We start from the raw sequence: 15769 nt of genomic DNA, 5'->3' as shown, positions 1-15769 counted from the left end.
ACTTATGGTGCATATAAATATTGAATACACTGAGAAAAATTAGTTGAAAAACTTCGCACTTGTGGACTATTCTGAAACAAGCCTTAGATTTAACTTTTAAACTATTTGACGATAATTTAAATAAAAAATTATTTATTAATCGAAAATTGGAATAAAATTCTTCAGAACTTTGGAAATATTCGTATGATTTGTTACAGGAAAGACTGTTGATAAACACCTCTCAGTTCCAAAAAGAATCAGATTGAAAGACGAAAACCTAAAAAAAAGTGTTAAATTCAAGCCTTAAAAGATCTAAAGTAAAGCCTAAAAAGCACTGAACTAGAGCTGAAAAAAAGTTATTCATTTTTTAGACATAAAAAGGTTCAGATTGAGGAGCAAAAGTTCTGGAAAAGACTCAATTCACGCCGAAAAAAAATTGATTTCTTAGCGAGGGGCTTTATCTGAATGAAAATAATCAGATTATTCGCCAATAATCGTTCAATATTGTTTAAAATTTTCCTAAAAATAAATCATAAAAGTCCTCAAAATAATATAATTTTCAAAAAAACTTTTTATCCCAGATTTTCAAAGGAATATTTTTTTAAATTTTCGCGTAGTTTAACTTCAAAATCGACTAGAAATATTATTTCGAAACCAAAATTCTTGAAATTTTACTCAAGAAATTCTGAAAACTTTTCTTTTAACCCTCCGTATATACTGTGAGGGGTAGGTGACCGACCCCAGAGCTATATTTCATTTAATTGCGCCTTAGTTCTTAAAGGTATAGAACCAAGCTTCTGGAAATAAGTTCCTTGATAATCTAAGAAGATTGTGTAAAAATTTGAGGTCAATCCGACAACTATAAGTAAAGTTATTAACAAAAATGTAAGAAGAGGGAATTCAAAAATTTGTGTAACGGTCAAATTTATTAATTTTTTTCTTTGCTTTGTCACTTTTTGTGTCTTTCTAGACGATTCTAACCTCAAAAAAATTATTGAAAAAATCATCAAAAAATCCATTAAAAAATTTATTTTTGTGTTGTAAAATGGACAAAAGACTTCTTAGGGAGTACCAAGGAATCTATAAAAGCTCAATTTGAACGAAAGAATTTGCTTTTTTGCGAAAAATTCGATGGGGTCGGTCACCTACCCCAATAGTAATGCGCGTATGTGTTTTGGTCACAGTATACGGATGGTTAACCGAAACTATTCGACTTTTGTGAAAATTAAAACTTTTATGTCTTCTTTATGCTCTCAAAATCAACAAAAAAATTTCCGAATGTACTAAACATAGTAGAATGGGCAAATGTGGTTTAACTGCTTAATTCTAAATAAATTTAATGTTTAGAATTATAAGATTCTTACTGCAGAAAAGTGATTTATAACCCTGAAGTTAGCACGAGTGATTTATGCCTAAAAAATGAACAAAAATCAACAATTTCTTGAAAGAATTTTTCAAATAAATTTTAAAAGGCGATTTAAAAGGCAAAGCTGAGCTTATCCTCTATTTTCTGTGTCATCTTTTTTTTGTTCCCCCAATCAAAGAATTTATGCATGCACTTTCCTTTTAAATAAAAAGAAAGAAATCTCCAAGACATTCAACACAGTTGAATCATCCTCGAAAGCGAGACAAGAAAACAAGAATTATTATCACTTGTACATGAGTAGAAGAAAGAAAAAAAACGACGAGCTCAAGATGATTTGCCTGTGGAGTTTGTTTCTCTCTTTTTTATGTAATAATTTTCACTATCTTATCAGTCGGTGTGAGGGGAAAAAATACAGAGAGACACAAACATTGAATAACAGACGATTGTGGATGATGAAAAAAAATGTATGTGGAGAGAGTGCGTGGGTTTTAAAAGGAGAAGAAGATGGAGAAAAAAAATAATCTTCAATAAAATGCTAAAGAGCATCGTGAGGGGTTTATGCGTGGCCCCGTCGTCTGTTTAACGATCAATTGTCTAATTTGTTCTTGTATTTCTCTTCTTTTTTTTCCGCGCGCGCTGCGGTTCACAGAGCAAGAGCATGGCTATGCATCGAGCCTTCCGATGCCAGACAAAACCAATAGAAATTCCAGCAACAGGAAGGCCAAGTCGAAGAAGTCATCAGGGAACCGGTAAGCAGTTTTTTTTTTCTTTTCTTTCTTCTTGTTACAACTCCGCAACTTCTCGTAAAGTCTTTTGTTCTGTCTCGGAGAGAATGATATAAATTAGAAGGAAATTTTACAGCCATTTACCTTTTATTTTTTATTTTCAACTCTTGGCAAAGAAATTCACATGACACTCCCTCGTCTCAAAATTCACGGGCATTTTTTTCTGTCTGTTGTGCACCTCCGTGGTATCACAGGGGGAGAGAGAAATTTATCTGTAGGTACACCTAATGTGGGAATTGTGTGTGAAATTTTCAAAAGAAAGCACTTTATGGGGTCTGTTGGACTGATAAGAAAATGACTTTTATGATGTAATCTTTTGAGTGGTTTTCACGAGAGAGAGTGGGAGAAAATATCCCACAATGGGGCTTTTCTAATAAACAACGAAAAAAAAAGTTTTCCTTCTATTACCCAAAGTAAATTGATTAACTGCCAATTTATAATGACGATGTAAAAGAAATTACATTTGAATTGCTGAATCGCGCGCGCGGGGCATGGTTAGAAAAGCCGTTAGGCTTAATGAATTTTCTGGGTGGTGCAAGAACACCAGAGGAAAATTCCACCGCAGAGTATTCATTCCACTTTAATTGCTAATTGTTTTCTGGAAAGAGATTTTGTAAATGGAAAAAAAGGAAGACATTTTTGCTTGTAGTTTTGTTTTGTATTTAACAGACTAAATAGAAATGTTTTTTTTTATACATTTTGATTATGCTGGAAATTTTTATGCTATTACACAGTGAAAAATGTCATTGGTCTCAGTTGTGAATAAAATACTCGCATTTTAGAAAGAAGAATTAATGTAGTCAAAAATGACATTAAGAAACTTTAGAATGGAAATATTTTAAAGTTTTAAAAATATTAAACATTAAAAAATAATAACACATTTAAATAAAACGACAAACATTAGAAAAGAAAAGGAAAAAAATCTTGGGGTTGATTCTGCAAAAATCTTTCCTTTCTCTTCTTTCAACTTGAAAGTTTTAGTTAGATTTTGACAGTTCAAGATTTTAATCGTTATTCTGTCGTTTTTAAATGGAAAATAAAGGGTTTTCCACTCCGAAATTCTTTCAGAAATGTTTTTAAATATTCCTGGAATAGTATTTTTTTTTCTTTTACGATAAAGAATAAATTGTTGAAATATTTGAAATATTTTTACAGAATACCAAATATCCTTCAACTCCAAAATTGTAAGAAAAAAAAACAAAAAGATTTTGGATAGAATCAATCTAGCCCAGGAAAGTTAAGTTTTGGGGTTACAAAAATTCCTAGACGGCTAAATTTTGCACCATTCGATAGCAAAAATTAAAAGAAATCTTGTTCGTTTGGACGAAAACTGCGCTTATGTGATTGCTTTTTCCATAAAATGCGATTTAATATTTTCCATACAATTTCTCGTAATTTTCTAGAGAAGCCATTGAATGAACAGGTGGCGCCGCGAGTAGTTCAACTAAGAAATTCAATTTGATATTTTTGAACCTCAAATAAATGTTTTTGTTTTCATTTTTGTGTTCGCGTCTATACCGTACGTCCGGAATACGTGAATTTTTGGTGGTGCCCCACGCTTTGGGCAAGCATATGACCTTGATCGTGTTGTAAAATTGTTATTGCCACACCGGGACGCTTCTTTGATTTCCTTTAAATATTAAAAGAAATCTCCCTCGGTGCATATATCTTGTTTTCAATCAATCCAACCGGATGCTGGATATTAGTGTTTTCAACCACAAATCCGTCAGATTCTCTCGTAAATCCGTTCCGATCGTCAAAAGCCACTCGAGGTGCGCCGGCATTTATTTTGAAATACATTTATTTTGAGGTTCAAAAATATCAAGGGGAAATCATCTTATTGGATGGAACCCGTAACAAAATTAAATAATAAAAAAATATCAAATTGAATTTCTTAGTTGAACTACTCGCGGCGCCACCTGTTCATTCAATGGCTTCTCTAGAAAATTACGAGAAATTGTATGGAAAATATTAAATCGCATTTTATGGAAAAAGCAACCACATAAGCGCAGTTTTCGTCCAAACGAACAAGATTTCTTTTAATTTTTGCTATCGAATGGTGCAAAATTTAGCCGTCTACGAATTTGTGTAAGCTTTTCCGCCATTTTTGGCTAATTTTCCTGGCCTAATCTTGAAATGACGATTTTTTTATTGTTTAGAAGAGTAATTCTTTTGAATTTTTAAAGAAAATTTTCAATTTTGGAAATTATTAAAATATTCTTTTCTTTCACTTCCATTGTCTTATTAAAATTTTTAAAAGAAATATGGAAAAATTAAAGATATTTCTTGGAATTTAATACTATAAATTATAAAACATCGAATTTTTAATAGAAAACTCCACCGTTTACAGCGCCTCTATCAATAAGTGGCTTTTACTCAAACTTATTTTGCGAAGTGTGTAAATGGGGAAAATTTCTTTCTGTGTATCTGATGATTTGTATTTTTTTTATCAAGTTATTTTGTATTTTTACGTTCTCTTTGCAAACATTCAAATTAAAAACTTCCCTTTACTTTCAACCAGACTTTCCTGGACATTTTGAACAAATTTTTAAAAGAATATCTCTTATTTAATGATGGCTCCATAATTGCTAAAGACACTGTGGACAAAACTCCGTAAAAATCTTAAACAAATATGCAAATATATCTTTGCAAAAGGAACAAACAAACGTCGTTTTTGCATAAAATTTCGACCAGATCATCGAACTTCCATGCTTAAAATATGTACGCGGTTGTTGACATACATTTTCCTTATGCTATTTCATATGGAACATATTCCATGCAATTGAAATTTGATCTTTTTTTCTTCTTTGCTTGTGCCGAATAAATTAAAAGTCAATTGAGTACCTTTTTACATATTGCTGTTGCTGCTGTTTTTTTTTTGAAGCCACATAGTTTTGCTCTTTAGGAAAAATGATGAAAATTCCCTTTTACAATTCTCTGGGTTTTTTTTTCTGCGAATACATCTCTTGCGGTGAATGCACGATTAATTGCATCTCCCAAGGCAATTGTTGTTCACCTTTCCAACATATATGTATGAATGTACCTTTTTCTGCACCTGTCTGGTACGCGCGGGGTTTGTTCTCACATCCAATTCGACATAACATGGGGAGAAAGAGAGAATTTTCATTCCAATATGCAATCGTCATTGATAAGGAAAATGTTCAATATTTATTTTTCAAGTGAATGGCGGCAGTGTTGTTTTCTAGTTTTATTTTTTTTTTCACTGCAAGAGGGGCCTTTGCGGCAGCAGCAGCGTTATTTTTTTGCTTTATTTTCACCACCATATAGCAATGGTGTTTACCTGGGTTAAATGCAAAACACGCGCAAGGAAGCAATTTGGGTGTTAAACATGGGGCAGTTGGTGAAAAAAAAATATGTATGTAGAAAAAGGTAGCGCAAGAAGAAAATTAAGTGATAAATTGTGGTAATTTATGACTTGTGGAGGGGGAGAGAGAATCCGCGCCGAAAAAAAAATGCCGGAATGTAGTATATTCCACCTTCTTTAACCCATAAGGTGGAGAAAAGAAGATAAAAAGGCACACAAAACAGCAGAAGGTGTGTGTAATTGCGAAATGTTGGCTGTTCTAAAAAAAAATAAGAATATAAATACAAATAAATAAGCAATAAAAATGTGCATCAGAGGGAATTCACGACACACATTCACGGTGTTGACCAGCGCGCGGAGAGGAGCGAAAGGAAAAAGACCTTGTGAAGGTTGTTGGTGGGCTTTCTGATAACGCTGTCATTGTCTGCTCATTTAATGTGTCGTTTTCCCACTTTTTTCGCATATATGTAGCTGTTTTGACAAATATATATACATAGCACATTAACCCATTTATTCAATTTTGTCACGTTTATTTATTCCTCGTGTGGGGGTTAAAAAAGTCACACGAGGCTTTGGGGAAGGAAATGTCCAAAAATCATATTTTTCAATTAGAAAGAACAATGTGGTCTAAGGAAACGATCTAAGATGGAAAATTTCCTATAGGAATGATATATTTTCAAGGGAAGCGTTTTGTAGAGTCGAATTTATACAAATTGACTTAATTAGCCCCGTTGGATGCTATATTTTATTTCCAGAAAATATATTTATTGAATTTTTTACAAATTTCAAAGAAAAAAAAAAGGATTTTGATTGGATTCGATCCAGCGACTTTTGCGTCAAGAGGATCTTGTCTTATCCACTGCACTAAATTTTTGAGTCTTTTCTCAAAGGGAGATTCTACACATAAGCATCATTTATTAAATTCTATCAATTAAAATTACAGAATAAGAAGCTAGAAAAAAGCAGAATTAACCTGATCTGTTCAGCCAATCTCCTTAAGTACAAACTTCTTGATATTATCTGTGAAACACATATGAAAAAATATATAAAACACGTTGAGTATTTATGTACAATCACTTCTTACAAAAAATAATAATAAAAAACCACTGTTTATACTGAAGTTAACGCTTTATTGACAACAAGTCTAAATATAATTCCTTGTGAATGATTCTCTCTCCCCTCGTACAGAGCTCAAGCAGCAAACTTAAATTCTCATTTAAGTATGAAGAAAAATACAACTTTATAGCAATAAAAGCACTTTATTTTGCAATTTTTGCTTTGAAAAATTCAACAGCAAAATTCATCTGTATTTCTTCACTCTTCAATTTGGATTTGATGAAAAATGGCGTGACTCTCTTATCGTGGTATGTGTGTGTTTGCGCGTGAAGAGTGGAGAAAAAATAGTAATAAAACACACAAGAATGAAAACAGAAAAATGATAATTTTTAAATTCAATTTTTAAACCAAAGAAATTGATAATGAATCGACTAGACACCCTGTCGACATTCCAAGTACGATCGTTGATCTGTGTGTGACTCTGTGTCGGGAAAATGCGGGAGCATACGTGGAAAATATTCATGATAAAATTACCTCACATTGTTACCATCCAATACGCAGTTAAATGCTGATTTTTCTTTAAAGGAAGAAAAGAGCTAATTTTCAAGCAAAAAATAAGTCTTTAAAAATCATCTAGAAACCCAGAAGAAATCAGGGAATTTTTTTCCTATCACAATCCCATTTATTTCTCTCTTTCACTGCACTGGACGCTTATATAAATCCTACATCTGCTAATGTAAATCTCTGCACATAGAGTACGGAGTGTTTGGTGTTTATTACTCTGCTGCAAGTAACGATATTTATTATAATAATGCTGTATGATTGTGTTTATTGCCTGACTCTATTTCAACCACGTTTCGTGCTACATACCATGGAGAAAAGTGAGCAGGTGATGAAGAAGAAAAAACATCAATGTTTATCTCATTTGAATTTATTGGCATCTTCCTCGCTGAGGAGACTTTCTTTGCCATTTATTTCATACTTCAAGAAAAATCCTACACCTGAAATGTTCATAATAGTCGTGGTGTAGTGGGTTGAGGGCTTGGTTTGTAAGTTAAATTTATTCGATTCAAGAACAGAAAGGTTTGGATTTAGCTTAAAAGCTTGGAAAAGCTTTATTTTAGTCAGGTAAATTTGTTTCAAATAATCAAGACAATTTGGCTGAAATAATGAAGCAAATTATTCTGTATTGAAACATTTAAATATTCTCTTCTAGTTATGAAAAAAAAAATATTATTCTGTTTTGATTAGAAGAATATTCTCTTTTAGTCAAAAGAATAATCATATTGAGAAGAGAATTCTCTTTTAGTCAGAGAAATGTTTTCGTTTAGATAAAAGAATAATGTTTTAATTAGACGAATTCTCTTTATTAGTCAGAAGAATATTTTTTTAGTTAAAAGAATATTCTCTTTCAGTCAAAAGAATATTCAGATTGAGAAGATAATTCTCTTTTAGTCAGAAGAATATTTTCTTTTTTCTAAAAAAATAATGTTTTAATTAGAAGAATTCTCTTTTCTAGTTAAAAGAATATTCATTTTGAGTTAGAAGAAAATTGTCTTTTAGTCATTGAAGTATTCCTCTGGAAAATCAAGAATATTTCTTTCATTCTTCCTATAATTCTTTTTAAATAAAAAAAAATAAGAAATATGATTTTTATTATTGTTTTTTTTTAATAAATTAAAACAAATTATGAAAAATTGAGATTAGGCTCCGATTTAAATATCTTTCGAAAAACCCTTCACTTTTCATTAATTTTCTTTCTGCCACCCATTTAATATTTATTCTACTTGCTTATTTTTAAAGCAAAAGTAGTTTTAATCCAAAAATAATTGTCGATGAGATTTGTTCCTTCTTTTGAATATTTTCTTCTTAAGGTTAATTACTTAAGAAACTTAAGAAGGATTTTAAAGAAATCAAAATCCTTTATCTAATATTTTTTGAATATTTGCTATTTTATGAGTAAAAAATAATTTTAAAAATTCTATCGGCCAATGTTCTTAGAACTTAAACAATTTAAACAAGAAATTTTGTGCAAATTTCCATGGCTCTAGCCTTCAAAAATTATTAAGTAATTGGTGCTAATCTCGACTATTTTTACAGCAAATTTCTTAGAATCCTCCATATTATTATCTCCTCGTCCCATAAAATGCCTTATCAGAACCCTTATCAATGTAGGACTACAATTAATGGAGGAAAAATTTAGTATGTAAATCTTAATCCTTTCTTCCAAAAAAAAAAACAATAAAAAAAATATTTTCAATCAACCGAAGATCATCCCACTGAAAATGTTCACGTTGGATATTAAATTTCTTTGTGCGATAAGATAAAAACCCACTCCGCTGTACATTGGTGGTTTTCCTAAATGAGAAACTGCACAACAAAGTGACTCAATATGCTTTCAATACAAGTACATGTATTTGGTATTGTGTAAAAATAGATGGAGATATGGTATTTATGTGGAATAAATGAATTTAATCGTGGTGCTCAATATACAGTGAATTGTGTCGGTTGATGCGGAGTGGTGGGAAGGCGGGAAAACTTTGAATCCGTGTGTGTGTGTGGCAAGGGAAATATTCACATTTGGTGGTGTACCAAAAAACGGTTGGAAAACACGAAATCGCGCCTCAGGAGAAAAGCTTGGGGGCATTTTCCGGGGACTTTCTACCTTTAGAAGTCCTGTGGGATGAGTTTCTTGGGAGATGGGGGGGAGGATTGGATGTGTTTTTGTCATTCACAAAATAACATTCAAATGGAATATCCTGAAAGTATCTCCAAACCGCCCCCAACTTTTTCATAAACTCACCCCCCAGAAAAAAGTACTTTGTGATTATTTGCATTTTCACTATTTTTGTGGACTTTTTGCACGCGGTTGGAACTTTATGTTTTTTGGGTGTGTTGACCTATATTTTCTCTTGCTATTTTTGTCTTTCGCCTGGAATTTAGTTCAAACAGGAAAAAGGAAGATTTTGAGCTTTTCCCCCGAAGCTTTTGAATTTTCTTTTCGCAGGAGAAAGAAAATAATTTTCCAAAGTGTTCCCAATCCCATGGCGATTACTGTTGTTATTCATTTCGTGCTTCTCTCCATTTGGGCATATGTATATACCTACATATATAGAGAGAAAGACACACATATACGCGAATACGTAAAAAGTCCAACATTGTCACATGTGATTAGTAATAACAAAAATAGTGAAACGGGTATTTCTTGCCAAGTATGTAAAAGTCAAGTCATTTTATGTAGACTTTTTCGCATATACAGCGTGAGCTTCGATGGGAGTTAAATTGCCTGTTTTGCTGCGACAAGACGCATGATAGCGAATTGAACCACGAAGGTGTAGTTCTACAAATATATAGGGAAGAGAGGGGGTAGGTCAGTGGGAACTGTTGATTGTACGTACACCATGCGAGGATGGATGAAGAGAAGGCTTGCAGAGGCAAACATATCGCCATTCTCTGCTTCATTTTGTAATGCAAGAAGAAAATGAATCTTTAGTGTACACGTAGATAACGTGACTGATTCATTTTTTTTTTTATTTCTTTACTCGATTCAGTAGGGGAAGACGGGGTAATTTGGCCACTTTGGCAAAGTCATTAATGGGAATATCTTAAGTATGGTAAATGCTAGAAAATCCATTTCTCCACAGTTTATACTCCCCATAGAGATAATCAATCGTACCAAGTTTGAGGAAAATCCGATCATTAGATTTTCTTTTATTTGATAAAAATCATTTTTTCACTTTTTCAAGTGCTTTTGGCATTTTGGAAATTCGTCATTTTCGAAAAATTTTTAACACTTAAAAATTAACTTTTAAGCCATTAAGGGTCATTGATCCATCATAAACACGATAGTGACATCCATTTTCCGATATCTCAAACAGATTTTCCTGTGGAAATGGTTTTTTCCGGAAAATTGGAGAGGGTTATTTGGACACTTGAGTTTTTCCGGCACATTTTCCGACGCACATTTAAGATATTTATTGTGGTTGTGCCTTTTAATGTTTTCTTACAGATTATAAGCAAAGTAGGATAAAAAATTTTATCTAAAAAAAGAAATTTACGATAATTTGAAAAATGGCCTTTTTTAGACTTTGCCCGTTTATGGTTCAGAAAATGTTAAAGTTTGAGGCTCTGTTAAATATTTTTATCTGTCAAATTACTGGAAATGAATCTTAGATAAATATCCTATCTTCCAAAAAAAAATAATCGAAAAAATAAAAATTTTTTATCCTCCAAAAATTTTCATGTTTAATAATTTGTGCGCCAAAGTGTCCAAAATACCCGTGCTCGGGGTAATTTGGACACTAAGCTAAGGGTCCAGGAAAATGGAAAATTCACCCATTTCTCATCGAGATAGAAAAAAGTGTTATATGGGGAAGTTGTAGGTCGGAAAATTTCCTACAAAATAGGGCTATTTGGTTTTCTTCATACTACCATACTTGTTTGATATATCTCAAAAACCGCCAAAGTGGCCAAATTACCCCGTCCTCCCCTACTAAAACGAATTTTTTTAATCAACTTTTGTTATGTAGAGAGACTTTTAGGTGAGGAAAATCTAATTTTTTAAGTGCTAAATTAAGAGAAAAAACTTCCTTAATTTTCCCCTTAGAATATGCTAAATTCAGACTGACTTTGGATTGTTTTTGTGAAATATTGAGCATGGGAGTCAAGGTTTCTTGGGGAGTTACCTACCATGCTTTCAACATTAAAAAAAATATATCAAAGAAATCTAATTTTCATTAAATTTAAACATTCCTGGTAGAAGGTGTCTAATCCGTCGTTTTAGAAGTGCAAAGAAGTGCAATGAAGCATTTTTTCAATGTGATTGTCGTCTTACTGTGGGTCGTTCCACCATGCAGAAGAAGTAGAGACGTGCGAGACACAGATTCAAGGCTTTACGGGTTGCTTTTATTTTGTGTCTTCCACCTCTCGTGGTGTTCCCGTATAAATTGCAATATAAGAAAAATAGTTGATAGCAGAAATGAGAGAGAGGAGATTGTATATTGAGGTACGGAAAGAAGAATACATGACTAACTTGGCCAATTACGGTGTGAGAAACTCAAAAAAAAACCAAGAAGAAATGCTTGGCTTTATTTATTTCTCGGATTTATTCTTTCCATATTTTTCTAAATTCTTTCCTCTTTTTTTTTGCCAACACCACCTGCCTCCCTGAAAATTCACACACACACGCTGTGCAATGCAAGTGCTTGTTTTTTTTCTTAATGTTTGTTTATTAATTGAATTCTTTTCTTTCATTTCCTTCAAGTGGAATTCTTGATTCAATCAAATGGGATTTAGCAAAGAAAAAGCTTTTTTATCTTTAAAACTTTCCATTAATCACGCTTAAAAAGTCCCCGGGAAAAATGATAAATTAAAGATGTATGAAGAAAATTGAGAAATAAATAGTTCACAGGAGCTTAAACTCCCAAAGAAGCTTTCTTGCCATTTGCACCCTAAAAAGCTTTCCCGACCACAAATGGAAATTTTCTCGGTTGTTTCGTGGCAATAAATTTTCCTACCAACTGAATAGAAATTTTCCTCACTCAGCTCGTCTCTTATTTTATTTTTCCACATACACACCCCTTGTTAAGCTGTCTCACCCTGCATTTTCCACATATTTCTCAAGATGGTATTCCGATTGAGTGTGCTGAATCAATTTGCAATTTCAATTTCTATGTCCATATAGAATTTTATAAATATTTTACTTTTTAAAACTCCCCGCGAGTCTTATTTTGAATTGCTTCCTTTTTCTTGTGCACAATATATGCATTTTTCCTTTAAATAAAATAACATTTTTTATACCGTGAGAATATTTTCTGGAGCTTGGAGAAAGAAAACTTCCATAATGATTCAATTTTCTTTCGTGTCTGTGAAAAAGTTTTTCAGACAGACAATTTTTGTATCAAAGAAAATTTTATGATTGTCAATTTGACGATTCATTGCTGGAAAAAACAAAGTTTGGAATATTCCGGGAGTAGGGGGAGGATTTGCAAGATTAGAGTTGATATATAATTTTCTCAAATTTATTTTTTTTATTTAAAATTTTAATACCTACCTAATTTTTTTAAAAGATTATATGAATTTCGATAAAAGAAATGAATTTTGGAACAAAAATCAAGCTTCTAATCATTTTATTGGGAAAAAAATAATAATGAGTTATTTCGAATCTCAAAGGAGTTTATTCATTACTGTATGGAAATTCCTTCATTGTAAGAAATCATTAGGACTCTTTTAATCCTTTAATAAATAAAAAAGGAATAATTAATCTCGAGAGAAACTTCTCGCCTTCCACTCTGGTTGAAAAGATACAAAATAATTTTCAAGCTTTTTGTAAATAAAATTTCTTGAGGATTTTAAAATTAAATATTTGCAAATTGATAGCTTTCTTTTCGTATAGTTCATTCTTATGGGAAATTTTTCATCCTAAAATTTTTCCTTAAAACTTTTCCTCAATCTCGTTGGAAAATTGTTAATTTTTGAGCTTTTCTCTGAACTCTTCTGTGACTGTTTTAGCCCCAAGTTTTCAATTTTTCCTCATTTAAGTTTTTTTTATGAATTTGTAAAAAAAATAAAAATCCTAACATGCTTTTAGATAGTCAGAGAATATCTCTGAAAAAAACACACACAATATAATTTTTCCATGACGAGATAATTAGGCAGTAGAGTCTGTCGAAAAAGCAGAACACAAGTCGCGTACAATTCACAGTTTCTGCTAGAATGATTAACCTCCTTCACGCTACGGATGATTTCCACAATATTTGCTTTATTGTTAAAATTGTCATGTCAAATGGGCCACTTTTCGCGCTCGCGCGCGTGACTCACCCGATGGCAGCAAACGCGACTTCACAAATGCAGATAGTACACCCAATCGCGCCTCTTGTCCCTTTTATACTTTTGCCAATATACATACATGTGTTTCTATTTGGAAAAGTCAAGCTCTCTATGTACAAAAAAAAAATCGAAAAACGGTCATATTGAAATTTCTCTCGTATGTTGCCCAATCGTGGATATTGCGCGAAGACAAAGAAATTGTGAGATAGAGAGCATTGGCCTGTCCGTATATATTAGCAAAAACAACAAAAAAACACACATACAAATACCATCGTAAACATCGATGCAGTTTTGCGGTGGATTAACATTTCTGGGTCACGAGAAGGTACAATAGTGACATTAATTGATGTCTATTAATTATAGTGAATGGTTCATTTAATTCGGTTTCATGTTGAGTTGTTAGCAGTTTTTTTTTTAATCCTTCTTGTTGCATAAAATCGTCGAAATGTATGGTCTCCGCTAGAGGGCTCTTGCTGCAAATGTCACATTTGTGACAGCTGTCAATAGGGTTTTGTCAAAAAATAACTTCTGTCAACGAATGATCTATGGCTTTCGGAGATTTCAAAAAAAATCTTTACGAAGGATTTAAAGGAGATTTTTAGTATTTTAATGGAGGAAATCTTTTGGGCTACACTGTATGGAGTAGTATGTAGTAGAGTACGCCTTTGCTATATAACCTCTTTGCAATTTGAGATAAACAAACTCTTATGCTATTTTCTCACTCACTTATTTTCTCTATCCATTGCACGATGTGTGCCTCTTTTTTCAACTTCTTCTCTCTAACCTCCTCTCCACATTTTCACATATATATATAGTATAATAAATATATGAGAATATTGTACAACAGCGTAGATTCAGAGTGTTGTAAAGCTCGGGAGGTGAATAACCTCCCCATATAGCTCTCTTAACCAACAACAACAGCAGCACATCGTCGCCGTCGTCCAATGCTTGTGAGCACATACTCTCTCAAAAAAAAAAAAAACATACAGCATTTGCCCGCTTTTTATTATTATGTGCAAAGCTCCACGGAAAACACATAAACATCGGAGAGACTCTTTTTTTATGTATATAAGCATAGAAAAAGTGCACATAAATGTAAATGATGTTTATCAATTAGTAATCAAACATTTTGGGTCAACTTCTCTCTTCCAAGAAAACACGAGACTTTTCAGCAAGAAAACACACACAACACATCTTCTTTAAAATATTCTTCAACTGTACACGTTCTATGATTCTCTATAGGTTTGTGTGGGATTTTTTGAATGATTTTTTACGGGGGAAAGGGGTACAAATTGTGACAAGTAATGATAAGAAATGGGGTGATAAGGAAATCTTTTAAATTAAAATTTAGTTAATTTTTGCGTCAAAATGGTAAATTCGCTATTTTGTATTACATAAATTTATTTAGAAAAATACAATTTTAACTCTTTCAGGTCCATTGGGTCATACGCTGACCCAAAAGCTCAGTTTTGAAAATATTTCATTTTCTATAGTTATTTTTTTTAAAATTGAGTCTAAATTTGTACAAGACTATCTCTTTACAATCCCTGATGATTTTATGACCACAAAAGGATATCTTAAAAGACTCACAAGATCAGGAACAACGAAAAACAGAAAATTTTTCAGTTAGGATTTATTGGTAAAAATGTCTATAAAACCTATAAAAAATATTTTTAGTTTAATCAGCTCATTAGACTAGTCACGGACATGAAAGGATAAAGGGGATTAAGATTAGAAGGAAAACTTAGATAATCTAGGCAGCAAATAGAATTTACTAATATCATTTGTCTGTGTTCTCCTGTAGTTGGATTCTGATATGAAACACAGTATTTTTATACGATTTTCCTACAAGTTTTTCTCTTTCTCCCATTGACGAAAAATTCAGAAGAAAATGTAGAATAATCGTATTGAAAGACTGGTTAAAATATCTGAATTTAGCCACTAATTTACTTAATAATTCAAATAAGTGTTCGAGCAGGTTAACATTCACAAACCTACTGCACCAATTCCTCACCATTCCTTATTTCAATTTCTTGTTTTTTTATAATTTATAATGAGTAGCAAAAAAACTTCCCTTAAGGTGATTAAATTCTTTTTTTTTTTTTTTAAATTCCTTTTTACAAGTCTATTGATTTTTGCCAATTAACTTTTTTTTCCATCCATCTCTCCTTGTTTACCCCGCATAGAGCCATTTTAATTAAATCCTATAAAACTCATCGTTTGGAATGTTTACAAAATAACGTAGATTTTTCGTCATTTGACTTTTCCCATTTTCCACCAACTCTCCCACTCTCTCTCTCTCTGTGAAGTTCCCAGAAGCCAATTCACTTTTTCTCCCTTGTTGTTTTCCTTCCGGAAATCACCCCCTACCAGCCACCCCCGCCCCCTCCCTTGCCCCTACTACCCCCTATGGCAAAGAGAGGATGGCGC

General features: G+C 32.4%; 2 protein-coding genes across 2 annotated transcripts in view; one reads left to right on the top strand and one right to left on the bottom strand.

Moving 5' to 3' along the window:
- LOC129788711 (mucin-5AC) overlaps positions 1 to 15769 on the bottom strand; it is a 1053002-nt gene that overhangs the window by 317582 nt on the left and 719651 nt on the right. The window lies entirely within an intron of this gene.
- Positions 1 to 15769, top strand: part of LOC129788789 (max-interacting protein 1-like) — a 204442-nt gene that overhangs the window by 2794 nt on the left and 185879 nt on the right. The window contains exon 2 of the mRNA XM_055825125.1: positions 1995 to 2094. Coding sequence (XP_055681100.1) covers positions 1995 to 2094 — 100 coding nt within the window. The remainder of the gene's footprint in view (positions 1 to 1994; positions 2095 to 15769) is intronic.

The sequence above is a fragment of the Lutzomyia longipalpis genome, chromosome 2, assembly GCF_024334085.1.
Source record: "Lutzomyia longipalpis isolate SR_M1_2022 chromosome 2, ASM2433408v1".
NCBI classification, from domain to species: domain Eukaryota; kingdom Metazoa; phylum Arthropoda; class Insecta; order Diptera; family Psychodidae; genus Lutzomyia; species Lutzomyia longipalpis.
The sequence above is the reverse complement of the archived record's forward strand: the minus strand, read 5'-3'. Positions and strand labels throughout refer to the sequence as shown.